The 26756-nt window shown below is 35.7% G+C and overlaps 1 protein-coding gene across 6 annotated transcripts in view; it reads left to right on the top strand.

Moving 5' to 3' along the window:
* The window catches only part of SMARCAD1 (SWI/SNF-related, matrix-associated actin-dependent regulator of chromatin, subfamily a, containing DEAD/H box 1), a 79600-nt gene that overhangs the window by 7148 nt on the left and 45696 nt on the right, over nucleotides 1-26756 (top strand). For 3 of the 6 annotated variants that reach the window (XM_043572171.1, XM_043572178.1, XM_043572174.1), the window contains exons 3-6: nucleotides 11272-11449; nucleotides 18042-18213; nucleotides 21043-21109; nucleotides 26140-26243. In XM_043572171.1, the coding sequence (XP_043428106.1) occupies nucleotides 11272-11449; nucleotides 18042-18213; nucleotides 21043-21109; nucleotides 26140-26243 (521 nt within the window). The remainder of the gene's footprint in view (nucleotides 1-11271; nucleotides 11450-18041; nucleotides 18214-21042; nucleotides 21110-26139; nucleotides 26244-26756) is intronic. The other 3 variants (XM_043572181.1, XM_043572180.1, XM_043572179.1) reach the window with 1 other exon arrangement.

Raw genomic sequence — 26756 nt, 5'->3', positions numbered from 1 at the left:
CTAGACTGTTTAATGTCACACAGAAATAGAGACACATTTTATCTGGGGAGAAAAAGTGATAAAGTAAAAATAAATGGGTTAATCAATTATTTTGAGGTTGGAATGGAAGAACGTTTTAGTATAAGCTTGATTAATTTCTTAGTGAAATATTCAGTGTCCTAAAATAATTGCCATTTCACTGTGGTTGTCATGTTGAAAGTAACTTTTTAATAGAAAAATTTAAAATTATTCCCGTTAATTAGAAAGATTTCCAGAGAGCACTGCTGTGTCATACAGGTTGTATGACCTTGGGTAAGACATCAGCATTAAAAACATTTTTTTTAGTTTTTTGTTTTTTTTTTTTTCCAACGTTTATTTATTTTTGGGACAGAGAGAGACAGAGCATGAACGGGGGAGGGGCAGAGAGAGAGGGAGACACAGAATCGGAAACAGGCTCCAGGCTCTGAGCCATCAGCCCAGAGCCTGACACGGGGCTCGAACTCACAGACCGCGAGATCGTGACCTGGCTGAAGTTGGACGCTTAACCGACTGCACCACCCAGGCGCCCCTAGTTTTTTTTTTAATGTTTATTTATTTTGAGAGAGAGAGAGAGCAAGTGAGCAGGGGAGGGCCAGAGAGAGAGAGAGAGAGAGAGAGAGAGAGAGAGAGAGAATCCCAAGCAGGCTCTGCACTGTCAGCACAGAGCCCGACACAGGGCTCCATCTCACAAATGGTGAGATCATGACCTGAGTCAAAGCCAAGAGTCAGATGCTTAACTGGCTGAGCCACCCAGGCACTGCAAGACATCAGCATTTTTTAACTTCACTTCCTTTGCTTAGAAGTTCTCTGAAGTCTCTGCAAATGGTAAAACAGGTATGATCCTTTGAATAATGGAGCTGAGTGTATCATTTTAGCATCATGATTTTGTAACCAGGTGATCCTAAGGTTTTTAGGTGTGTGTCACCAAAATGTGAATCATCTCTATATCTTTGGATAGTCGCTCTGGTTTCTTAATGTGTGCAAGTGTTGAAAAGCAATACTTTGTAGAAGGCTTAGTGCTGAATTGTTCTGATAGAAGAAAGTACAATGAGTACTCATACTTAAGTAAAAATCTTAAGTACATTTTAAGTGTATGCTTTCATCTGTCTTTCCTTTCTCTACCATTTTATTCTATGCTTAGCTATTGTTTCTTTCAAAATATATTTTAAAAAGATGCAATATTGTGTAACAAGAAGCTTCTATAATCCCTTAGTTTTGGTGTTTATTCTTTCACATTTTTTTCTGCCTGTATATATTCCAGGTTTTTGTTTTTACTATATGTATAGTGTATATTATATGCTATACCTTAATTTTTTTTAATGACTACAGAATGTTTTATATAGATGTATTATAGTTCATGTAGTTTCCTATTAATGGACATTGGTTGGTTGGGTTTTTTCTTTATTTGTGTGTGTGTGTGTGTGTGTGTGATATCAAAAGAATGTTATAGTGACCATCCTTTTACACAGATATTTTAGCTTGTGTATAATCTGTAGAAAAATTTTTGGAAATGGAATTGTCAGATTAGAGTGAATATTAGTAATATTTTAGTAATCACCAAGGTACCCTACAAAGCTTTGCCAGTTTGCACCAGACTACAGTTTGGTTTTTAGAGGTCTACTTTTTCATACTAAGCCAAAATATTGCACACCTTTTTAATGTTTAATAGGCAATGAAATTGCTTTATTTTTATTCTTAATGTTAAGGTTAAGTATGTTTTCATTAATATATTAGCCATTTGGACTTTTTCTGTGTTCCTTTTTCTCTTTTTCTGATAAACAATTTAAAATCTTTTGTTCTTTTGATTTCTTGTTTGTTGTTTGCCATAGAGAAATTTTACATTTTCATGTGGTCAATTTGTTCATTTCTTTGATGGCATTTAGAGCATAAGTCCTGATCAGACAGGCATTCCTTTATTGTAATAATATATATATATATATATATATATATATATACATATATATATATATATATACACACACATACACACACGTATAATATATACAGGACAGCTGTGTTTTTATTTTTAATTGTACTAAAATAAACATAAAATTTACCATTTTTGCTATTAAGAATACATATTGCGGGAGTGTTAGGTATGTTCACATTATTGTCCAATTAAACTTCAGAATTCTTCATCTTGCAGAAATGAAACTTTTTCCCATTAAACTCTTCCCTCCCATTAAACACTTCCCTCCTATCCCCAGCTTGTGGCAGCCACCCTTGTACTTTCTGTCTCTGAATTTGACTTCTCTAGATACCTCATAAAAGTGGAATTATACAGGATTTGTCTTTTTGTGAGTGGCTGATTTCCTTTTGCATAGTGTCTTTAAGGTTCACCTATGTTGTAGCATGTATCAGAATTTCCTTTTCAAGGCTGAAAAATACCCGATTGTGTGTATATACTACATTTTGTTTATCCATTCATTTGTGGATGGACACTTAGGTTGCTTTTACCTTTAGGTTATTGTGACTAATGCTTCTGTGAAATGGGTGTGTAACTATCTCTTAGGGACTCTGCTTTCAGTTCTTTAGGGTATATACCCAGAAATGGAATTGATAGATCATATAAGAAGCCATCACGTTTTCCAGTAATGCTTGCACCATTTTACTTTTCTGTCAGCAGTTCACAAGGGTTCTAGTCTCTCCACATCCTTGCTAGTAGTTGTTTCTTTCTTGTGTTGTTTTGTTTTGATAGCCAAACTAATGAATTTGAATCAGGTTCTGCGTTGATAGACAAACTGCTGAGTTGGGTTTTGTGTTGATTTTTATTTTGATCTTAAATCTCATCTGGAATTAATTTTGTTATCAGGACCAAAGAATGGGTGATACTGTTTTCTCCTTTGCTCATTATTTGTCTTTACTAGTTTGTTGTCCCAGAACAGCTTATTGATAAACCTTTCTTCTTATATATGAAACATCATTATAGTCTAAATTCCCATGTATATTTGTATCTTAACAGGCCATTAATCAATTTCTCTAATTCTATATTTGTTTACAACATTATCTTAATTCTGTGGTTTTAAGGTATGTATACGGTAGGTCATAGATTTTGAAGTGTTTTTTTGTTTTGTTTTGTTTTTTCTTCTTCTTTGACCTGAAAGTCCAAAGAAGTGGTTTCTGTGGCCTTTTTTCTTTTTTAAATTTCTAAGTAGGTGAAATTTTGCTTCAGTATTTTTATTAACATTTATTTCTAATTTTATTATTTTATGACCAGAGCATATGGTCTACAGTATTTCTACTTTAGCTAATTTACTGAAATTTTCTTTGGGGCCTAATTTGCCATTACTTTCTATAAAAGTTATAAGATTTCTTGACAAGATGACATAATCTAAGTGATAGATAATTATGTGCCAAATAATAGATGAATTTTATTTATATAATTTTTTTCAAACTGTGGAACACAAACATTGCGTCATAAAGTCAGTTTCTTGGATCCTGACTAATTACATGCAACTGTTTTTTAATGGAGTGGAATAAATAGAAAATTATCAAAGTATCATTTAATAGAAAGCCTCTGAAACTTTTATTTCAGTTATATGTATTTAAAAATGGGGCACTTGGGTGGCTCAGTTGGTTAAGCATCTGACTTCAACTCAGGTCATGATCTCACGGTTTTTGGGTTAGAGCCCCATGTCAGGCTCTGTGCTGACAGCTCAGAGCCTGGAGCCTGCTTCGGATTCTGTGTATCACTCTCTCTCTGCCCCTCCCCAACTTGTGCTCTGTCTCTCTCTCCTCTCTCTCCTCTCTCTCTCTCTCTCTCTCTCAAAAATAAACATTAAAAAAAAAGAAAAACTTTTCAAATGTCTCTCTTACAGTGGGTCCCAATCAAAAGTGTTTGAAAAGCACTAATCTATGTCTTAAATATTTTTGTGCTATTAAGAGCTTAGTTAAAGCCTCATATTTGTTTCTGTTAACTTTTTGCTTTATATATCTTGCAGTGTTTATCTCTTGTTATTAATATGAAGTTACGATGTATGTCAGTTATATTTCTATTGTAGATGTAAATTCTGTTATTAAAAAGTATCTCAAGTTTAACACATGCTTTGTCCAATAGTAATAGCATGGCTTTCTTTTTCTTTACATCTTTTATATTTATCTTTTATTTGGCTTAAACCTGAGATGCTTCTTTCTCATGTCATCTTAGAGTGATGTGTTAGAAACTATTCTTCAATCTTGTATTCAGTATATTCTTTGTCTTTTTATAGAGTTTTCATCAGAGAGATAGTTTATCTTTTAGAAGATAATAAAGGTATTTCTCTTTCTACTATGACATTCCAATTAAGACTGCCCAGATTTTACTATTATTTTGGTTACCTTTTAAAAAGGTAAATCAGTGATGTGTTTTACTTGGTATTCAGAGTTAGTTGCCATGTTAGAGAATTGAACCATGTAGAGCAACACAATTAGAGTATCATAAATGGCACAGTTTTATAAGTCTTCAGGATAGATACAAAGGTTTATGTGTTTTCATTCTACTTTATATATGGATTATCAAATTAATTTGGACTACTTTAGTGTCAACTCATAATCTCCTAGTAGTGATTTTTTGTTTTTGAGTGGTCCTTGATCTTGGACCATTTGGAAAGGTCATACTAGTGTCAGGCTTATATGCTGCTTCTTTTTTTTTTTAATGTTTATTTTTGAGAGAGATGGAGCATGAGCGGGGGAGGGGCAGAGAGGGCAGAGAGAGAGAGGGCAGAATCCGAAGCAGGTTCCAGGCTCTGAGCTGACAGCTCACAGCCCAACGTGGGGCTTGAACCCACAAACTGCGAAATCATGACCCGAGCCAAAGTTGAATGCCCAACCAACTGAGCCACCGAGGCACCCCAAATGCTTCTTTTTTTTTTAATGGTAGACTTAGATATGAGAATGGGTACAAACTGGAAAAATTTGGAATATAAGATTGCCTTCTTTTCTGCCTACCACCAATGGGGAATTTAGTTTGGAAAAACTTCCTGGAACCGTGGAGTCTTCTTGCATATTCTCATGATGGAGGTTCCCATTAACTTTTGGTAATGAGAAAATATCATCATCTTTTTTTTTTTTTTTTTTTAATGTTTATTTTGAGAGAGAGAGAGCAGGGGAGGGGCAGAGAGAGAATCCCAAGCCGGCTCTGCCCTGTCAGCATGGAGCCCGAAGTAGGGGTCATCTGGGGCTTGATCTCATGAAGTGTGAGATCATGACCCAAGCCGAAATCAAAAGCTGAACACTTAACTAACTGAGCCACCCAGGCGCCCAAAATCAGCTTCTATCTAAAACATGATAGGCCTTTTTATTGTTTTTATACGAAAGGGTAGGCTGTTTTCCTGCATGTTCCTGTAGCATTTTGTTTATTCTGTCATGGCATGAATTATATTTTATAAGTTACTTGTGTACGTGACTACTTAGTTCCTATTATTTATTTCTTTGGTGCAAGTTGGACGATAACTTGCCCTTTTTTTTCTTAACTAGTCCCTACCTCCTGGACAGTGTCTTTTACACAGAAGACAGTCAGCACATGTCAGATTTTAATAGTAGCTGATACCTTTATAATTATTTCTACGCTTTACCATTCTTTAATTTCCCGTCTCTTTTGTGCTGCTGTTTAAAAGTGCTTGTTTGCCTTGGCTCAGCATCATTGCATCAGGTTTTGGCCATTCCCTCTTAGCTATTTTTGCTGTTGCTTACTTCCAGAAATAGTTCAAACAAATCTAAGCATTATTATTCTAATTCTAAATTATTGACTATATTGGAAAGTTGATATTTTTATATAAACAAGCTCTTATTCTGTCCCACCTGTTTTCAGACTGTGGTATGTGAACCTTTAGGATCCCTAAGGGCAAGCTACTTTCATGACCATAAGATATTACTTGCCTTTTTACTCTGTTGATATTTGCCCTGATGGTACTAAAGCAATGGTAGGTGAAACTGCTGGTGCCTTAGCATAAGTCAAGGCCGAGACTCCAAACTGTTCTAATAGTTACCGGATTCTTAAAATTCTTTACATGGTAGTTTCACTTAATATTTTGGATAGGGGCACCTGGGTGGCTCAGTTGGTTAAGCATCCTACTTTGGCTCACGGTTCAGGAGTTCGAGCCCGGCATCTGGCTCTGTGCTGACAGCGTGAAGCCTGGAGCCCCCTTGGAGTTCTGGGTCTCCCTCTCTCTCTACCCCTCCACCCTCCAAAGAAATGTTTTTGATAAAGCGGTAAAAACTGTTAATTTTGGTAAATCTCGGCTTAGCAATAGGTGTCTTTTGTTTTTAATGTTTATTTTTGAGAAAGAGTGTGCAAGCATGAGTGTGGGAGGGGCAGAGGAAAGAGGGGGAAGAGGTTCTGAAGCAGGCTAACCATGAGATCAAGACCTGAGCAACTGAGCCTCTCAGGTGCCCCAACAGTGAGTGTCTTTTTAATACTTCATAAAACAAAATGTGAACCAGCCTTAGCTGCATCTTGAAGTATACAGTAATCCCTTTCTCAAGGGAAAACATTTGAACAGTTGCTTTCAGTTGTGAATTTAACTTACCATTTTTTCACCGAATACCATATTTACTTAAAGAATGACAAAATGTAGCTAAGCAGACTTAGGTATTTCAGACATTTTCTCAGAGATGAACAGTGACACCAAGGAAAACAACTGGCAGCATTTATTGCTGGTGTTAAAATTCCAGTTTTTGGGGCGCCTGGGTGGCGCAGTCGGTTAAGCGTCCGACTTCAGCCAGGTCACGATCTCGCGGTCCGTGAGTTCGAGCCCCGCGTCAGGCTCTGGGCTGATGGCTCAGAGCCTGGAGCCTGTTTCCGATTCTGTGTCTCCCTCTCTCTCTGCCCCTCTCCCGTTCATGCTCTGTCTCTCTCTGTCCCAAAAATAAATAAACGTTGAAAAAAAATTTTTTTTAAATAAAATTCCAGTTTTCAAAGGAAAGTTCGGATTTTGGAAAACTAGCATATCCACAACTGTGAGTTTGACAGTCTCCAGATACTTGAAGATCAATGGTGACATTAATGAATTTAATTTTTTGATAAAATATGAGATGTGTCAACATTTGGAAGATCTACAATAATCAGCAAGTGAACCAGTATTTTTCAAATCACCAATGCATTGGTGTTACAATGCACAGTGTTACAATGCACAGCACAGTGTTACAAAATAACACATTAAAGTGCAAGATAGACCAGTGGGTTTTAATGTAATAAGATGCAGAAGTTTATTCATATAGTTTCAGATTCCACATTGCAACTGGCCTTTAAAAAACTTCCACTTGTCAAATTCGGGTTTAGTATCAAGGAATATCCACAATATTGTAAAAAGGCTATGAAAATACCCTTCCTAACTCTATAACTGAGGCATGATTTTCTTCATAAACCTAAATAAAAACAGTATACTACAATAGATGAATTGCAGAAGCAGATAGAATCTGTCTTATGTTAAACCAAAGATTTTTACAAATGTAAAACAGTGGCATTCTTAGTAAATTTGGGGGAGCGGAGTGGCATGAGGGGATATAGTTTTCATAATAATATTTGTTATTATGTAAACAGTTTAATAAGTAAAGTTTCTCAGTTTCCGCTTTCCAATACGGTAGTATCTTAGATGTAACCAGCATAAGCAAGAGTTCTTTCGGGTCCTCAGTTTTTAAGAGTGCAAAAGGGGTTCTGCAGTTTGAGAAATGCTGTTGTATTGTAACCTTCCCTTATCCTCTATATTATCAAACTACCTCTTCTTTTTTTGTTTTTGTTTTTGTCTTTTAGTTTTTTTTTTTTTAATGTTTATTTATTTTGAGAGAGAGAGAGAAAGAGACAGAACGTGAGCAGGGAAGGGGCAGAGAGAAAGAGACACAGAATCCAAAGGAGGCTGCAGGCTTTGAGCCATGAGCACAAAGCCTGACACAGGCTCAAACCCATGCGCAAGATTATGACCTGAACTGAGGTCGGACGCCCAACTGACTGAGCCACCCAGACGCCCCTCAGACTACCTCTTCTGTTAGTCACTTACTATTTGGGCTGTGGGCATGCCACTTGGTTCAAAGCAGTGTACATGTTTAATGTATATTTTTATATATAGGTATATGTATATGTATAACATATCCTACACAATGTATGTTGTATACATAGAGTATAATGTGCATATTTTTATGATATATGTTACATAACCACTGAGAGCTCTAAGTGATTGCATATGTGATAGAGAGTAAGCCAAACTTCTTTATTTTTTTTTCTTGTTAAGCATCAGTAAGCATATTAAGCATTAGTTTTATTTGTTTTTTTAATGTTTATTTATTTTGAGAGAGAGAATGCGTACCGGGCTCGAGCAGGGGAGGGGCAGAGAGAGGGGGAGACAGGAGAAAAAGAATCCCAAGTTGCCTCCATGCCAAATGGGGAGCCCGACACAGGACTTGATCCCACAACTGTGAGATTGTGACCTGAGGCGCAGTCAAGAGTGGGATGCTTAACCAACGGAGCCACCCAGGCACCCCCAAGCATTAGTTTTAAAAATTGATACATCTTCATTGTATATTTTGTATTATAATATATGTAAAATAAGGGGAGAAAACCAAAGATGAATATGTAATCAAGTTCAAGAAACTCTAGTTCTCCTAATACTCATGAATAGATTTGTTTAGCCCTGCCCCCTCGGGCATTTAGGCATTTAAGTAGCTAATTTTGAAAAGATTATTATTCATATTGAATAAAGAGACTGAAAAACAGACATTCCAAATCATTTTGCCTTAGCCTTTTTTTTTTTTTCAACGTTTATTTATTTTTGGGACAGAGAGAGACAGAGCATGAACGGGAGAGGGGCAGAGAGAGAGGGAGACACAGAATCGGAAACAGGCTCCAGGCTCTGAGCCATCAGCCCAGAGCCTGACGCGGGGCTCGAACTCACGGACCGCGAGATCGTGACCTACCTGGCTGAAGTCGGAAGCTTAACCGACTGCGCCACCCAGGCGCCCTGCCTTAGCCTTTTGAAAGACAGCACTGTTTGGGCACCTGGGTGGCGCAGTCGGTTAAGCAGCCGACTTCGGCTCAGGTCATGATCTCGCGGTCCGTGGGTTCGAGCCCCGCCTCGGGCTCTGTGCTGACAGCTCAGAGCCTGGAGCCTGTTTCCGATTCTGTGTCTCCCTCTCTCTGACCCTCCCCCGTTCATGCTCTGTCTCTCTCTGTCTCAAAAATAAAATTAACGTTAAAAAAAAAAATTAAAAAAAAAAAAGAAAGCACTGTTTAATATATTTAGCTTTAGGTCAAATTTTTGATACAGTAGACATCTAGTTTTTAATTTTATGTATGATTTGTAATATATCAGGAACACTTTGTAAAAACAGAGTCCATAGGATGCTTATACTTATTCTATAGGAGTTGGGCTATAATCACTATTAACATAATTATCAGAATTTTTAAGTGTCTTCATGTTTATGGCAGTTAACGTAGCTGTAATTTGTTCCAGTGCAGAGTTCTTCATCCAGGTTCTTCACTCAACATTTGTAAAATTGTTGTTTTGGAAACAACGTAACTCGTTTATCAGTAGTGTTGATAAGACTTCATTGTGCTACGTAAAAGAAATTTGTTTTAGTGCCCTACAGGTGAATAGTAGTCATGTAGGCCTTGGTTAATGTTACTTACCAATATGGCTTATGAGCTTCATTACAATGATTACTACCATTTTGTGACAGGTATTGGGGATGGCCTGAGTATTAAGAGTACAAGGATTTGGACCTTTAGGCATGGATTTCAGATTTGCTCCTTATCTTTTATGACTTTGGACAAATTGTTTTCTCTATACTTAATCTGTAAAATGGTGATATAGTATGTGCCCTCAAGATTACTGTGATGATTAAAAATGTTTATGCATCACTTGAGGACTTGATACTGACCTAGAAAGTAGTTAATGGCAGTGATTGTTTTTTAAATTGATACCTTTGAGCTAAAAATTCATCTGGCCATTGCTTTGTAAAATCTATTCACTAGACTAAGACACTAACTACTTTAATATGAATTTCTTAAATCTGATCTTTTCCTTCTCAAATATGTAAGGGAGAATCGTGGTTTTGCTGAGAGTAGAGAGAATAATTTTGGAACTCAAATATTGAAGGGGAAAGACCTTGGTAAAATATTTTACTCACCTATTTGTAAGGATGCCAGCTTTTTTTTAGCTTGTGACAAGTGCCATAACAAATTACCATATTAGGTGGCTTAACCAACACACATTCATCTTGTTACACATCTGGGGGCTGTAAGCCCAGGATCAAGGTCGTTGGCGGTTTGGTTTCTTTTGAGGACTTTTGCCATGGCTTGCAAATGGCCACCTTCGCACTGTGTTCCCACATGGCCTTCCCTTCATGTATACATTTTTTGTGTCTGTCTCTTCTTGTAAGATATCAGTCATACTGAATTAGGATGCCCACCCAGACAGCCTTGCTTTAATTTAATCTCTCTGAAGACCCTATCTCCAAATATGTTACATTCTGAGGTATTGGGGTTTGCAACTTAAACTTAAGAATTTTGGAGGGGCCATAATTCAACCAACATTTGTGTAAGAGGTAATGTTTATTGAATATAAGCTATATGCCAATGACAAAACTAAATGCTGAATGTATATTTTCTGATTTTATATTCACATTAACCCTGTGATTATTAGCATCTCTACAGGTGAGGACACTGAGGTTTGGAGTGATTGATTACATTGAAATCCAAGTCTTTTAGGCTGTAGCGTCTGTGGTCATTTAGGCGAAAACTGGATAGTAGGAAATAAAAGCACAGAGAGAAAAAGATGAGACTATAAAGCACAAACCTCTCTTTTGCAGTTTTTACTAGGGCCTTGAAAGTAAATTAACCTGTGAAATGGGAAATCATTTAACATCAGCCCTGGTTGACTATTAATTTTTTCTTTAAAAACTCGTAGGGGGACCCATGGGTGGCCCAGTTGGTTGAACGTCTGACTCTTGATTTCAGCTCAGGTCATGACCTCAGGGTTCAGTTCCTGAGAACGAGCCCTGCATCGGACTCTGCACTGACAGCACGGAGCTTACTTGGGGATTCCCTTTCTCCCTTTCTCTCTTGCTCTCTCTGCCTCTCCCTGCTCATGCTTTTTCTCTCCCTTTCAAAACAAAATAAGTGAAACATTAAAAAAATAATAAAAATAAAAACTGGTAGGAATTTTTGGCTTTGAAATGGAAACTGTGAACAGAGTTAGAGACGTTTAGCACATGATTATAATTACCAAAAACACATTTATTTTCAAGTTGCTCAAAATGCTTTTCTCCTTTTTTTCTTTACAGAAGATTCTAGTGTTCCAGAAGCTACAGAAAATGAAAGAAAAGCTGGTATATCCTATTTCAAGAATCAAAGGGGAATACAGTATATTGATCTGTCTTCTGATAGTGAAGATGCCGTGTCTCCAAATTGTTCCAGTACAGTCCAAGAGAGAAAGTTCAACAAAGACACAGTGATTATAGTGTAAGCAGCTCAATAGATTGGTTATATTTGTCTATGTAAGAGGATTTTCAAGAAAAAATTGTTTAATTTGAAAATTACCTTGGTGACTTCTCTCTTTTCTTCATTTTTTTTGCCTTTTCCCTATTGCATCTTTGTTATTTTTCCCTGACTTAGAGCTATAGAGAGGTACCGTGTATGTGTATGGGCATGCACACACAGCGTATGCTTCTGGATAACAGTCATTTTCAGTAAAAAGGTTAGTGAGAGGAAATAACTTTTTTAGCCCTCCATAGATAGGGAAATTATTTTAACATGTACCTTTGATCATCTGTAACTGCTTTATGATCTGTTCTTGAGTCTCAGAGTCAAATCATTTTAACATTTTTGGGCACATCCTGTGGAGTAGCACGGAGCTTATATTATAGTCAGGTAGAAAGACAATAAACAAACAAACAATATAGTATGCCAAATAATATTATGGCCAAAAGGGAAGGAAAATAATGGAGCTCAGGGTCAGGGATAGGAGTGTGGTTTCTAAAGAACACAGTTGGAAAAAAGCTTTATTGAGAAGATAATGCTTGAGTAAAGACCTGAAGGGGGTAAGAAAGTGTGAACTATCTGGATATGAAGGTGGAAGGAAGGGAGGAGTATTCTGGTCATTGAAAGTAACTTGTTCAGTGACCCTGAAGTGGTATTATGCCCGATGTTTCTTTTTTTTTTTTTTTTTTAATTTTTTTTTTCAACGTTTATTTATTTTTGGGACAGAGAGAGACAGAGCATGAACGGGGGAGGGGCAGAGAGAGAGAGGGAGACACAGAATCGGAAACAGGCTCCAGGCTCTGAGCCATCAGCCCAGAGCCCGACGCGGGGCTCGAACTCACGGACCGCGAGATCGTGACCTGGCTGAAGTCGGACGCTTAACCGACTGCGCCACCCAGGCGCCCCTATGCCCGATGTTTCTAAGGAAACAAATGATAGAGAGTGAAAGACATAATGTCACAAGGTAAGCAGCAGGGTAGAAGAGGGATTTAATGGTATTAAGCCCATAGGCTATTTAGCTTTTATTTTGAATGAGGTAGGAAGCTAATGGAGTGTAGTGATAAGAGGCGTAAAATTATCTCACTCACTTGTTTAAAAAGGTCTTTGAGGCTGTAGGGGAGCAGTGTAGAAGTATGGATACTGTTATAACCCAGGCAAGAAATGATGGACACTTAGCCTGGGCTACTACTTGTGGGGATGATTAGAAGGGGTTAGATTCTACATATACTTTGAAGGTAGAGCAGAGAGGTTTTATTGTTGATATTGGGTGGGAAAAGGGAGGCAAACATGACCCTGAGATTGGCCTAAGCAACTGGAAGGACTGTTACTAATAGCTGAGATACGGAAGACAGTTTTGAGTGTGATAGGGGGAGCTCCTTTTGAAGGCAAGAAGACTCTTAGACATCTAGGCAGGAGATGTTAAGTAGGCAATTGGATTTGTGACATTTGAGTTCTGGGGGGAGGTCTGGGTAGCATCTAAATTTAGGAATTGTGAGAATATAGATCTGATATTTAAAGTCATATGATAAAATGAAATCACCAGGGGACACTAATATAGCTGGAAAAAAGAAGATCTCTTGGTTGAAGGACTCAGGTCAGGGGAACTTGGGATTTTAGGAACAGAGAAATGGGAAGAAATCTGGAGAGGTTCTAAGAAGGAATAGTTGTTGAGGTAAGAGAAAGGTCAAAAGATTGTGTGATCAGAAGCTAAGTGAAGAAAATGTTGCAAGGAGCGAGAGATCGGTACTGCCTATGGCTGATGAGAAGATGAGAATTTCCTCTTAAAATGAATTTATTGTAAGCTATGATGAGTATGCCTTTCTCCTGAAATTCACTCTGAAATAAAAAATAGTGAAGAAAAATAGTGAAGATCCTGCGTGGTTAAATGTATTAGATTCACATGTACCTGCTAAGAACAAGGTTATTCTCTTAAATTACAAAAGTAGAATTTCAAATGCAGAAATACCAGTTAACATTGGCACAGTATAGTTATCTAATGTACAGTGTATATTTAAATTTTACCTGTTAATCCCAGGTAAATGTCCTTTATAGTAGCGGTATTCCAAAGTCCTGGTTTGTAAATAAAGAATGTGCCCTGGAATGTAAATCACTGTACAGTTCCTTTGCCAGGAGGTTGTATAAGGAAAAATCAGCTGGATTAAGCAATATCCTTAGTAATGTTACTTGTTTTACCTTCTCGTATAAATTTCTTATCCTGTCATTGATGGATATAACAAAGTGTGAGTTTAAGAACTAGCGGTCGATCCTTGGACCATATTTTAAATAGTACTTTATAGTAATTTTTCCCTCAGTGTCATGTTGAATTTTTTTACCTAGTATCATACCTCTTTAGTCTCATTGAATCTGAAACAGTTTCTCAGCCTTTTTGTTTGTTTGTTTCTCATGTTTCTGGCCTTTGAAAGTAAGAGGCCATTTTTTTTAAGGATGTTTCTCAGTTTCTACTTAACCTGATTTTCTTCATGATTAAATTTAGGTTAAGTGGCAGGAACGCTACATAAATGATTTTGTGGCCTCAGTGTGTCATGTTTCAAGGCACAGTGATAGTGATTTGTCTCTTTATTGGGGAAGTATACTTGGATCACTCAGAACCCTGCCAGGTTTCACCTCTAAAGTTACCATTTTCCCCTTTACAGTGATTAATCTATGGGCAGATCCTTTGAGATTAGCTAATGATCTTATTCCTTAGCAGACCTTCACTTAGTAGTTACAGTATTTATTGATGATTCTAACCAGAATCAGTTATTATACTGATGGTTGTATATTGCTGGTTATTTTAACTAGCATTTCAGATTTTTTACTTTCATTATTTGGTATTCTAATAGAATGTGTGTTTTTCAATCAGGTTTTTAATCAGACTTTTTTTTTTAAGTTTATTTATTTATTTTGAGAGGAGAGAGAGGGAGAGAATCCCAAACAGTGCAGAGCCTGATGTGGGGCTTGAAGTCATGAACCATGAGGTCATGACCTGAGCCGAAATCAAGAGTTGGATGCTTAACCGACTGAGCCACCCAGGCGCCCTTAATGATTCCTTTAATTCTACTCTACCATTATAAGCCTCTTCCTTGCCTCCTTCTATATTTCCTTTTGTGAGTATGAGAACTCTGCCTTCTTACAATAGCAGTTTATTTCTTAATTGGTTCAATTATCCAGTATACATAAGATAGTTTAAGAATTGCTGTAATCCTACCACTTGACCATTGTAAGCCTATTAAGTAGAGTTCAGAATTTGTTTACAAGTTTTATTTTGTCTTTAGATTGAAGGCATATGATCAGAGTACTTGGATGACTTATTTAATGTTTTCTATGTGTCAAGGCTAAAGAAAAGCCTTCTTTAGGGGCGCCTGGGTGGCTCAGTCGGTTGGGCGTCCGACTTCAGCTCAGGTCACGATCTTGCGATCTCGCCGTCCGTGAGTTCGAGCCCCGCGTCGGGCTCTGGGCTGATGGCTCAGAGCCTGGAGCCTGCTTCCGATTCTGTGTCTCTCTCTCTCTCTGCTCCTCCCCCGTTCATGCTCTGTCTCTCTCTCTGTCTCAAAAATAAATAAACATTAAAAAAAAAATAAAAAAAAAATAAAAAAAAAAAGAAAAGCCTTCTTTAGAGATTAAGGATAAGTGGAGAGGTAAAGGAAAATCACAAGTACTAATGTTCCAGAACCCATGGGTATGGGGCTAGATTTTCAAAGAGATGTGTCAACAGTGGATGAGACTACAGAGGAATAGATAACCAATGAAAGATTTTTATTACATTTGACATTTTAGAGGATATTATTGCCCTCATAAGAACAATTTCATTGAAATGGTGGGGCAGGTGCATCTGGGTGGCTCAGTCTGTTAGGCGTCCGACTTTGGCTCAGGTCATGATCTCACAGTTTGTGGGTTCAAGCCCTGCGTTGGGCTCTGTGCTGACAGCTCAGAGCCCGGAGCCTGCTTCAGATTCCGTGTCTCCCTCTCTCTCTGCTCCTCCCCCACTCATGCTTGCTTGCTTTCTCTTGCTCTCTCTCACTCTCAAAAATAAATAAAGCCTAAAAAAATTTTTTTTTTTTAATAAAAAAAGAAATGGTGGGGCAGAAGGTAGTAAAACATTGAGATGAGAACTATATAGGAAATGAGCAAGTAGAAAATCAGTTTTATAAAATTTGTGGAGGAAAGGAGAATTTGCTTATTTCTTACTTTTTTTTTTTTTTTAATTTATTTTTGAGAGAGAGCGAGAGTGTGCGCACATACGAGTCGGGGAGGAGCAGAGAGAGAAAGAGAAAGAGACACAGAATTGGAAGCAAGCTCCAGGCTCTGGGCTGTCAGCACAGAGCCCGATACAGGGCTCGATCCCACGAACCGTGAGATCATGACCTGAGCTGAAGTCGGATGCTTAACTGATAGCCATCCGGGCACCCTGAGAATTTGCTTATTTCAGTGCTGTGTCCACAGTTCTAGAACTCTTGGTACATTGAATTCATTAATTCAGTCTTGAGCCCATTGTAGGCTTGGGAGGAAGAGCTTAGAGAGAGAGATTGAGGAAAGAAGACAGTAGATAGTTGAAACAAGGTACTGTAGGAAGTAGAAAGGGCTAGAATCCCTTAGCACTGAGAGGGGACTTTATCTTCAGCAGAAGGGAAGAACTTGATCTGAGACCAGATAAAAGGACACAAACTCTTGTTTTTGTAGATTTTTTTCCTTTAGTTTTAAATCTTTTAGGCATATAAGAAAATAAAATAATGGACAGTGAACACCCATATACTTACCACCTAGACTTAACATTTGTTAACATTTTTCCTTGTTCGTTTCATTGTTTCATGTATTATTACTGACCTAGAGTTTTTTAAATTATGGACATCCCAACATTTCTACCCTTACTAATACTTGGTGATACATCTTCCTCCTCCTGAAAATCCAGTACTGCTATCAGTGAAAAATTCTCCAGTATTTTCTAATTCCCAGTTTATATTCATGTATTTTATAGCTACTTTTTCAAACCAGGATCCAAACAAGGAGAATCCACTGCATTCGAATGTTAAAACTCCTGACTTTTCTTTTGATCTTGAACAGTCCTCTTCCCTCTTTTTAAATGATTTTAACTTAGTGAAGAATAGGCTTTTCTTAGAGAAAACAGATTTTTCTGATTGTTTCCTCATGATGGTATTGAATGTATTCCTCTCTTGCTTTTATTTCCTGTGAACTGGATGTTAAATCCAAGGCATGTTAAGATTTGTAGGCAACATAAATACTACGTCAAAAGGTACATGAGTTTGTCTCACCAAATAGTGGTGAATCCAATCATTAGGTGAAGGTAATGGCTGGCAGAATATGAACCTTTGAAAGTGGTTATCCAGGGCAGAAATTGTGAGAAGATTACAACCTGAATTTTCTCACTGAACTAGGTGGCAGAATCGGGAAATGTGACTGTAGTAAAGCAGAATGAGAATTCAAAGTTTAGTACATTCAGAATGAGAGGTGTGGGTGTCATGGAAAGGGAGAGCCATGTAATCACCTTCAAATATTGAAGGACAGGCATTAGTTACAAAGGAAGTGATTTATTTTACCTAGTTACTTTTCTCAAAGCATTTTCTCAGAGCAGGATCAAGATGTCTGCCAAAAGCTTGTTAAAGTATATATTCCTGGTCCTTGGGGATCTGCCTTTAAATGTTTTGGGGGACTCTCAGGAAAAACTAGTGTCCTGACCAGGACAACTGAACTAATAGGAGTAGGTAACAGTGAAGTTACTAAAACACAGATTCTGGATATGTTTCCAAGTACAGAATTAGCTGCATAGCAAAGTCATGTATTCTCTGACACTAGGAATGTTCATAACTAAATTCCCACCTTCCTTTCTCTGATCTTTATAACCTTTATCCACTTGATATACTTCTACCTTCAGATCTCCAGAATGGCCATCATGGTAGAAAACCAGCATTTCAAAATGAGATTTTTGTTAGTTTGGGAGATGGATGAGTAAAATTTGGCCCCAAATGTCTTTTGTATAGGATAAACATATAAATTAAGATGGAATGAGATTAAAGTTAGTTGTTATAAAATAAAACCTCACATGGAATAAATGCTCCTTGTCTGAAGACATGTTTTGTTCTTGGCAGAGATTCTGGTACTGAATGGGACCATTATGATTTTAATACTTAGATTCTGATCACCTAGGTAGGCCATGAAAGTTTGTTTATCTTTGTGTTAGTGTAGGCTTTATAATTTCTCAAGAACAACTTGACAATGCTGGTCTGATAATAGAGTATAGGTGAAAAAAGAATAGGAAAGAGAAAGTGGACATGTAATACATGTTTGTGTATCTTAAAATAAATACCAGGTATCTTATTGTTCTTTTCCATCCCAGCCCAGATAATATGAAGATCTTTACGAAGTATGCTAACTCTGGGAATGTAGGTTTATATATACAGTATAACCATACTGAAATGGAAAAATTTCTTTTAATCTTTGACAGGGATAGATTGCATTCTGATTGAAAAGAACTGTATTACATATATATGTATATGATTGTAATAAAATAACAATAATCCATTAAAATATTGTTTTTTTCCTCTGAAAATATTTTTAGTTCTGAGCCATCTGAAGATGAAGAGTCCCAGAGCCTTCCTACCATGGCAGGTAGACATAATGATGATATTTCAGAAATGGAAGACTTTTCGGAATTGGAAGACCTTAAAGATGCTAAACTTCAGACCTTGAAGGAACTTTTCCCACAAAGAAGTGACAGTGACTTACTTAAGGTTATACCATTTTATAGTAATTTGTTATTATAGCTATAATAATGTTGTATTTCTCTTGTATCTAGTACTGTATTTAGAGGATAGTCTTTTTTTAAGATATGTTTGAGATAATTAATTTTTATTTTATGTAATAATAGAAGTAAATGCCAGAGATTTTCTTGTTGGGAGTCTTAACTTTTTAAATAGGTAAGGTTATTCGCCTATAAATGATACAATAAGTTGTGTTTCCCTTAATAGCTAACATAGCTTGTGAAATTTTGTTTTGAGTTTAAATGGTTCTAAAGTAGAGACTTCCCCATCTCCCACTAGAAACTATCAGAAATGACAGCAGGCTTTTTTTTTGGTCATCATAATGACAAAGGGTTGGCTATTGACATTTAGTGCCATGGGGCCAGGAACACTAAACACCCTCTGTATGCAGGATGATCCTACATAACAAAAGAATTATCTCACCAATAGCACCCTTGCTGAGAAACATTGACCCATGTAGAAACAAAATACGTGGCTATATTTGGATTATAATAGGCAGCTCGTTACAAGGGCACATAAAAATTGATTATCAATTAAATTTCAGGTAGAGAATAAATCTCGGAAGATTACTAGTAAAGCGTTTATTCCTAGCTCTGTCACTTATTAGTTAAATGACCGTGTAAGGGGATCATTTAATTGCAAGTTTATATGTTTTTCACCTTTTTATCTGTCATCACCACTGTCTCCAGTCTGAACCTCAGGAGTTTCCATATCTGTATGGGCTAGGCAGGTAACTTTGAAGTGATAGACACCAGCATATTATAGAGTATTCGCTCTTTCTCAAACGGGTAGGTACTCTCTAGCACCACCGTGATATGGCTGTGTGATATCCGTGATAGCCCATTTTTTATCAGGTATTCAGATTTTCCAAATAAAGTCAAAATGCTGGATTTTTTTTTATTGTTGATCAATTTAATAGCATTCTTGGGATATAGTTTAAGTGTCATAAAGAACACCTATTTAAAGTGTGTCATTTAGTGGTTTTTAGTGTACCTGCAAAGTTGTGCAATTGTCACTGTAATCTAATTTTAGAACATTTATATTTCTAAAAAGAAACTCTGTAGTCCTTAACAATCACTCCCCACTTTCCTCCTCCAGCTCTAGGCAACCAATAATCTCTGTCTTTAGGTTTGCATATTCTTCACATCTTATATAAATGGGATTATATAATATGTGATCTTTTGCCACTGGCATCTTTTATTTAGCATAAGGGTTTGGGATTCATCCGTGTTCTATCAGTAAATTTGTTAACTTCTTATGGTAACAAATTTAAATAAAAACATAACAATACTGTTCAGGCCAAACAATGTGTCTGAACTGAAGGTGGTCCTGAGCCTCCTACTTTAAACTATAGAATAAATTATTACCGTTCTCTGTTACTTTTAACATGAATCTTTTTTTCCCTAAGTCATTTTGATACCCTCTTACTGTTAGCTAAATGAAACTTTAGTGGTATCTTGAGTTTGCACTTTGGGGTGTTATTTTCCTCCTGATGTGATTTTTTTTTTTTTTTTTTTCTTGGAATAAGAAGACAATGCATGTAATGAGTAGTAGCTACAGAAGCTACTTAACAATGTTGGAAAGAGCTTCTAACAGAATATACGTGATGGAGTATTAAATATTCAAAGGAACAAATCTCAATTTAAAAATATTTCTTAGCCTGATTGCTAATTGTTCATGTAGTTTAAGGGTATTTTTCTTCTGTAAGAATATTTATCTCTAATTTTATAATTACAGAGGGAGAATAGGATTGATACACAGAATTGTGTTCATGTTTCATTGCATGAATATTTGAAATTTAGGGAGTTTAGCATATTACTCCAAAGCAGAGCACTCTTGAAGTACTCTTGTTTCAGCTGATCCCCATCATTTCAAGAGATTTAACATAACATTTATAAAGTGCTTTGCAGAGGCTCTTACACCCATATAAGGCAATTCAAGAAGTTGTAAAATATAAATTTAATCCTAAACTTGATATGCATGTGATTTGGTTATTTTGATAATTGGGGGGGTCGGGCTTATAGGATATTTAAGGATTCAAGATTAAGAAAACCAGTAGAAGAGAGTGCTCTTAATTGATTTTAGACTATTTAATTTAATATAAAAATAGCTTATTAAAAGATGTAAGATTTTTCATTTGTTTTATTTTATCTTTTCCAGTTTTTAAATAAAAGCATTTATTCAATAATTATAAAACAAGTAAGAAAGATCTGAATTACCACACCAAAATGCAAGATTTTTTTAAAACAAGTAACTCATTGGAAATTAGGGAAACTATAGCAAAAGGAAAATGTAGGATGTTTAATTCCTTATGAAATACAAAGTGTTATAGAATAGTATAAAAATTATATATTGAGGATATTAATTATATAAATAGTATAGGACTATGTTCTTTAATAAATTCAGGCGATTCAGAAATAGAGGAAAAATCAAAAAGAACGCTTCATCCCACTCATCTTAAGAAGTATTAGATGTTTTAAAAAGTGATTACAGAATTGTGGGTTATTTTTTCATAAACAAAAAAGGAATAATACAGATGTCTACAAGTGTCCCTCTTCCTCACTACCTCTTCTCTCCCTCATTCTTTGCCTGGACATATAAGTAGGGAGTTTTTAAGGCTTCAGCGTAGAACCTTGCAATTAAAACACAAAAATAACGAAAGCTTGAATATACTGTATGTATTTCACCAACAGTGATAATACATCCAAAAACGTTTTAAGAAATGCTTACATTGTACAGACTTTTGTGAAAGACTTCTTAAACTGTTCTTTTTCAAACAATGTTTTCTCGTTCTGTCAGTTGATTGAATCAACAAGCACTATGGATGGAGCAATTGCTGCTGCCTTGCTGATGTTTGGTGATGCAGGTATGCCTGGCTTAGTTTCCACCCATGTGTATTTATTAGCTTTATAGTAATAAATATCTTCACATTTTTAATACTGCTCTACAATTTACCAGGCACATTCATGAATTCTTACAGGATCCTTACGAGTTACTAATAGCTTCAGTTTTTTTAAATAAAGAAACTGAAGCTTAAGAAGGTTAAGTGACTTACCTGAGGTCATACAGCTATTTGGGAACCACATTTTCTAGGTTGATTTTTTTTTTTTTTTTCCCCTAGGGAGGGGGCAGGTTTTCATTGGTAATTTTGCTTGTTTTCTACAGATCAAATCTCGTAACAGTGAAGTTTTGGAAGGTATATTTTCTTTCTTTCTTAAGTGTCCTTTCTAATTGCATTGTGGTTTTATTTACAGGTCTACAAATCTGAGTCAGTAGGAACATAATGTCTTGTGGAAAGTCCTAGCTGGTAATCAGCATTCCTTCATTTAGTAAATATTTATGCTATGTTCCAGGCTTGGGATACAAAAATAAATGCATTTCAAGGAGCTTGCAATATAAAAGCACCTCCAATATTCTTTTGGCAAATACTGTATTTTTCCCCCTAACTTGTGTATACCAAACAAGTAAAAATAACCTATAATCCCAATACCTAAAAAGCATTTAAATAATGAAGGCAAACCCACACTCCCATTGACCACCCTTGAATTTGCTTTGTATCATTTTCAGCTTTTCCCGTTTGTACCCACCACTACTGTACGACACACACACACACACACACACACGTGCGTGTGTCCGTTAAACTAGGAAATGTAATAATAGTATCGGTTTGCATTAAAAAAAAATAATTTGATAATTTTTCATGGATAACTTGTCAGAACAATCAGATTTATCCATCTTTTAAATATGGCCCATAACATTCTTCTGTAACTGCCTGTATGATTGGTTTATTAATTATTTCTCTGTTAATTAGCATTTATATTTTTATTATTTTATTATAGTGCTAAAGTAAATAGTCTTATAAGGAAATATTTATGTTATTATTTCTATAGGCTAAATTTCAAACTGGGATGCTGAATCAAAGAATATACACATTTAAAAGTTTAATATGTACTTCCATGTTACTTTCTTGAAGGTTGTGCTAATTTATTTTTTCATTAACATTGTGTGAATAAGTGCCCATTCCCCTAAGTGGATCTTTTTGGATTTTTAATATTTGTGAAACTTTAAAATATATATGCAAAAATAGAAGATGGCATAGTGTGTTCCCATGGGGCTGTCATCCCTCTTCAGCAAGTAGATTTTGTTGGAGTGCATTCCAAAGATGATAGTTGTTTCCTCCATATGAAATATTTTAATTCTTTCATTTTCTTCAATGTGAGTAAGGGAATAGTATTGTGTTATGTGGGTGCTACCTGTGCAGAATGTTAAGATTCTTCCTTTTCTTCCACTTACTAGCTGTGTGACCTTGGGCGGTGTTGCCTAACTCTTCTGTGTCTCTGTTTCCTTATGAGCAAAATAGTGTAATAATAGTACCGGTGTCATAGGTTGTTGTGAAGAAATGATAATGTAAATTTCTTACTGTAGTGTGTGGCACATAAGTATATAGTAAGTGTTAGCAGTTGTTTGTTCCCAGCGGCCATCTGATAGAAAATGGTACATACAGGAGAAGGTTGATATCTCCCTCGTTAACCATAGCCCTAGCACTTACTGGAAAAATTCCTGAAAAATGGTAGACTCAATGAACTCAATTTCTTGAGTTGCAAAATGTTTGGAAAATTTTACATATTCTTTCTTGTTCTTATAATACCTCAGTAGTCCATAATCTTTCCAAATTTGTAGAAACATTTTATTCCATAATAGCGTCTAATCTTTTTTCTCTTGAGCAACTTTTATCATTCAACTTATTAATTTAACAGATATTTGTTGCGCATCTACTGCTAGATGCCAGATGCTGTGTTAGGCATTGAGGATACGTATGGAAACAAAATGGACAAAATCTTCGCCTTTATGAAGTATAATCCTCATTAAATGTGAACTTCCTTTGAGTTTTTTTCTTCTCATTCTTGCACTATACATTGATATTTTCTTTCTTAAAAAGTATTTTCAAGAGGAAAGTTATAAGGAAAGAATAAATCAGGGCCTTCTTGGTTTTGAAGTAAACTTCCATGCTTCATTGTAGAATGGAACGGACAGTCGTATCGGCCATCTTCATCTTTAGTACATTACGCTTCTGAGGTGTATAGAATGGCAGCTTTGCCTCACCAACAGAAGATAGCCCTTCGATTTACGGTATCAACAGGAAACTGTTTTGGATATATTAGGACAGTTTTCCCCCAAAAAGGCCTTTTTAAACACATGTGAGAGATTTTGGACAGTTCTGTGCCTCATGATAAAGGATGTTGGTTTTAGCACAAATTATAATCTTATAGGTAATAGCTCCCATATTAAACAGTAAGGGTACCTTTTATGCATTGCTTTCTGAAAGTTTTCATTTATGAACACTGGGTTACAAAAGTTTTTATCCTATTTTAAAAAGTAAAAATGTGAATTTATTGATGTTGTCCAGAATATATCTACCTGTTTCTTCTTCTCTGTGTTTATATAAAAATAAGCAAAACATTCTTAATGTGATTGTGATCCTATTATATTTGTTGCTTTGTAAGCTTTTCATTAATTAGAGACATCTTTCCATGTTTATTTTTAGAAAGTCTACCTAATTTATAACAGTGGCATTTATGGGTATATTCTAATTTGTTTAATATCTTGGGCATTTAGACAGTTTGGGAAAATTCTTGTGTGTATACTTGAGCACACATTTCCATCAGTTTGTGGAGTAAATTCCTAGAGAAGGAATTGTTGGACTAAAAGATACGCATATCTAGAATTCTGAAGTGTGTTACTTAGATTGGAAAGGCTAGAACGATGCATAATGTTTAAAAGTGCCTTTTTGCCCGTGGACTGCTAGGGTCTATTTACTGTTTATTAACAGATACAAAATAATGGTATTTTTAAATTTTACTTGTTTTTAATTATTAAGAAAATTGAACATCTTTTCATTTTTTTTCTGTTAAACTGCCAATATGTGTTCTTTTTTTATAGTTTCATGTTTTATTTTTTATTGTTAAATACTGAATTTAGATGAAATTTCTTTTCATGTGGGGTATAAGGAATAATTTTAACTGTTTTTTGTTTTGTTTTGTTTTGTTTTTTCTGAAATTGATGGTGAGTGCTCCCAATAAAAGATGAGACCTTATGAAACACAATTTGAAAGTGATATTTAGTGTAGAATATTAACTTATTTTATTTAGATATATGCAAAAACTTTTTTTATTGAAGTATAGTTAACACACAGTGTTACATTAGTTTCGGGTGTACAACAAAGTGATTCGACAACTATATTCTATACTCACCACAAGCGAGTACATGTCACCACAGCACAGGGAATATAGTCAATAATAGTGTTGTATGGTGACAGATGGTAGCTGCACTTGGGGTGAGCATAGCATAACATATAGATAAACATAAAGTGTTTAATTACAGAGAAGATATAGATGTAGATAACAGTGTTGTGTACTGTTATGTAACATTTTTGTACTCAAATTTTATATTTGCATTTTCTCCCACATTTATTTGCAAATTTTTTGCCTGTAGCCTTTTTAACTATATGTAAATATTTGGTGTCATAATACTACTAACAAAAAGTAAAGCTGTATAAGCAGATATTTAAGGTTGAAGGATCCTTTATTGACAAAACAAAGCTCTTAACTCTTTCAGGAAAGAAATCTATCTAGGTGACCTGGCGTAAATCATCTGGTTTCATTGAAGCTTTTTTTTCAGACTTAGAATATGACTAACAGTGCTTACCCTACCCTACCCCAACAAATATAATTGTGATGATCCCTTTTCAAAGTGGATGCTGGGAATTACTTGGTTTTTGCAGACTGCACATTTACTCTATGAAATATAATTAGAAGACAAAAATTTAAGCATTCCCACTTACATGGAAATTATACTTTAAAATGTTAGTAACATTTACTTCTTTTGTTATAACCATATTACAAAATTTTCAGACTTAACCTTAAAAGCTGTCATGTTTGTATTTAGTTTGAATATTGTGCTTCTACAAGTTTTATTTCTGACAGCATAATTAGGATACTGGTGTAATTAATACTGCACTTTTGTAAACTGTAACAGATGCCTTCATGTTAGCAGTATGTCTAAGGAATTGGCTCTCTGAAAGTAAAAGTATATAAGAAATAGATAAATGTCTTCAAACTACAAATATGTAATATAGCTTCCTTTTTTTTTTTTTTAAGATTTTATTTTTAAGTAATCTCTACACCCAACGTGGAGCTTGAACTCACAACCCCGAGATCAAGAATTACATGTTCTACCAACTGAGCCAGCCAGGCACCCCTGTAATATAGCTTCTTTAAGATCATGTAGTTTGAGTTTTTCTTTCAGTTATGACAGAATATGTAAATTTTCTATCACTGTTATAGTCTCTATGTTACACTCTTCGTTTCTAGGTTAAGAGCATTAATCGCTTGAGCTATCCATGTTTCACTTCCTCCTCATTTATTAAATGAGACTATTACCTACTTTGTAAGTTTATTGTGGAAAATAAATGAAACAACAGTTTATAAAAGCCCTTTGCAAAGCCTGGTACATAGTAAACTATTATTGGTATCAGTGATGCTATTCAATAAGCTAGACAGATAGGGCTCAACTTTTTTTCACTGCTAAACACTCAGTCACTGAGGAGAACCCTTTCCTTTCAGTATTGCTCTGTAGAATGACCATTCAGTTTAGCGATGTTTGTTGTTACTAAATAATGTGATGGTTTACAAATAACATGATAAGAGTCTCTGTTTACTTTTCCTTTAATTCAGTTGACATTTATTGAGTATACATGAAATGTAGAAGAAATAACATTGGGCCTGATGTCAAGAGAACGATCTGCACGTGTTCATTATAATAACTTTTTTACCTTTGTTTTACATTAATGGTTCTTACAATACTTGTGCAAACTTTGATCGTTCATCTCCGTTTTAGAAGGTGGTGGACCCAGGAAAAGAAAATTATCATCTTCTTCAGAGGCATATGAGGAAGATGAGTTTAATGATGATCAGTCTATAAAAAAGAAAAGACTGGATCACGTAAGTTACCTTTGAATTGAAATATCAAAATCAGCTGTTAGACACAGAATGTGTTGAATATGTGGATATCAGATCTAAATGCATCTAAATGAATTAGACTTCTCTCTCACAACCAAATCAAACTGGGTTTGCATTTCATTTAGGACTGTTTTGCTTTCTTTTTAATTTATCCAGTATTAATTGCTTATCTCTGAGTTATAAAATTAATTATTAAAAATATTCTAGGGGTGCCTGGATGGCTCACTGGGTCCGACTTCAGCTTGGGTCATGATGTCGCAGTCTGAGTTCAAGCCCCGCGTTGGGCTCAGTGCTAACAGCTCGGAGCCTGGAGCCTGTTTCAGATTCTGTGTCTCCCTCCCTCTCTGCCCCTCCCCCACTCACATTCTGTCTCTTGAAAATGAATAAATGTTAAATTTTTTTTTTTTTTTTAATATTCTAGTGGCATGATAAAGTAACTTTGGGGAGAAATATACTGTTGTGGTTTTTTTTTTCCAAATATTTATTTTGTGAGAG

Source organism: Prionailurus bengalensis, chromosome B1 (assembly GCF_016509475.1).
Source record: "Prionailurus bengalensis isolate Pbe53 chromosome B1, Fcat_Pben_1.1_paternal_pri, whole genome shotgun sequence".
In the NCBI taxonomy this organism is placed as follows: domain Eukaryota; kingdom Metazoa; phylum Chordata; class Mammalia; order Carnivora; family Felidae; genus Prionailurus; species Prionailurus bengalensis.
The sequence above is the reverse complement of the archived record's forward strand: the minus strand, read 5'-3'. Positions and strand labels throughout refer to the sequence as shown.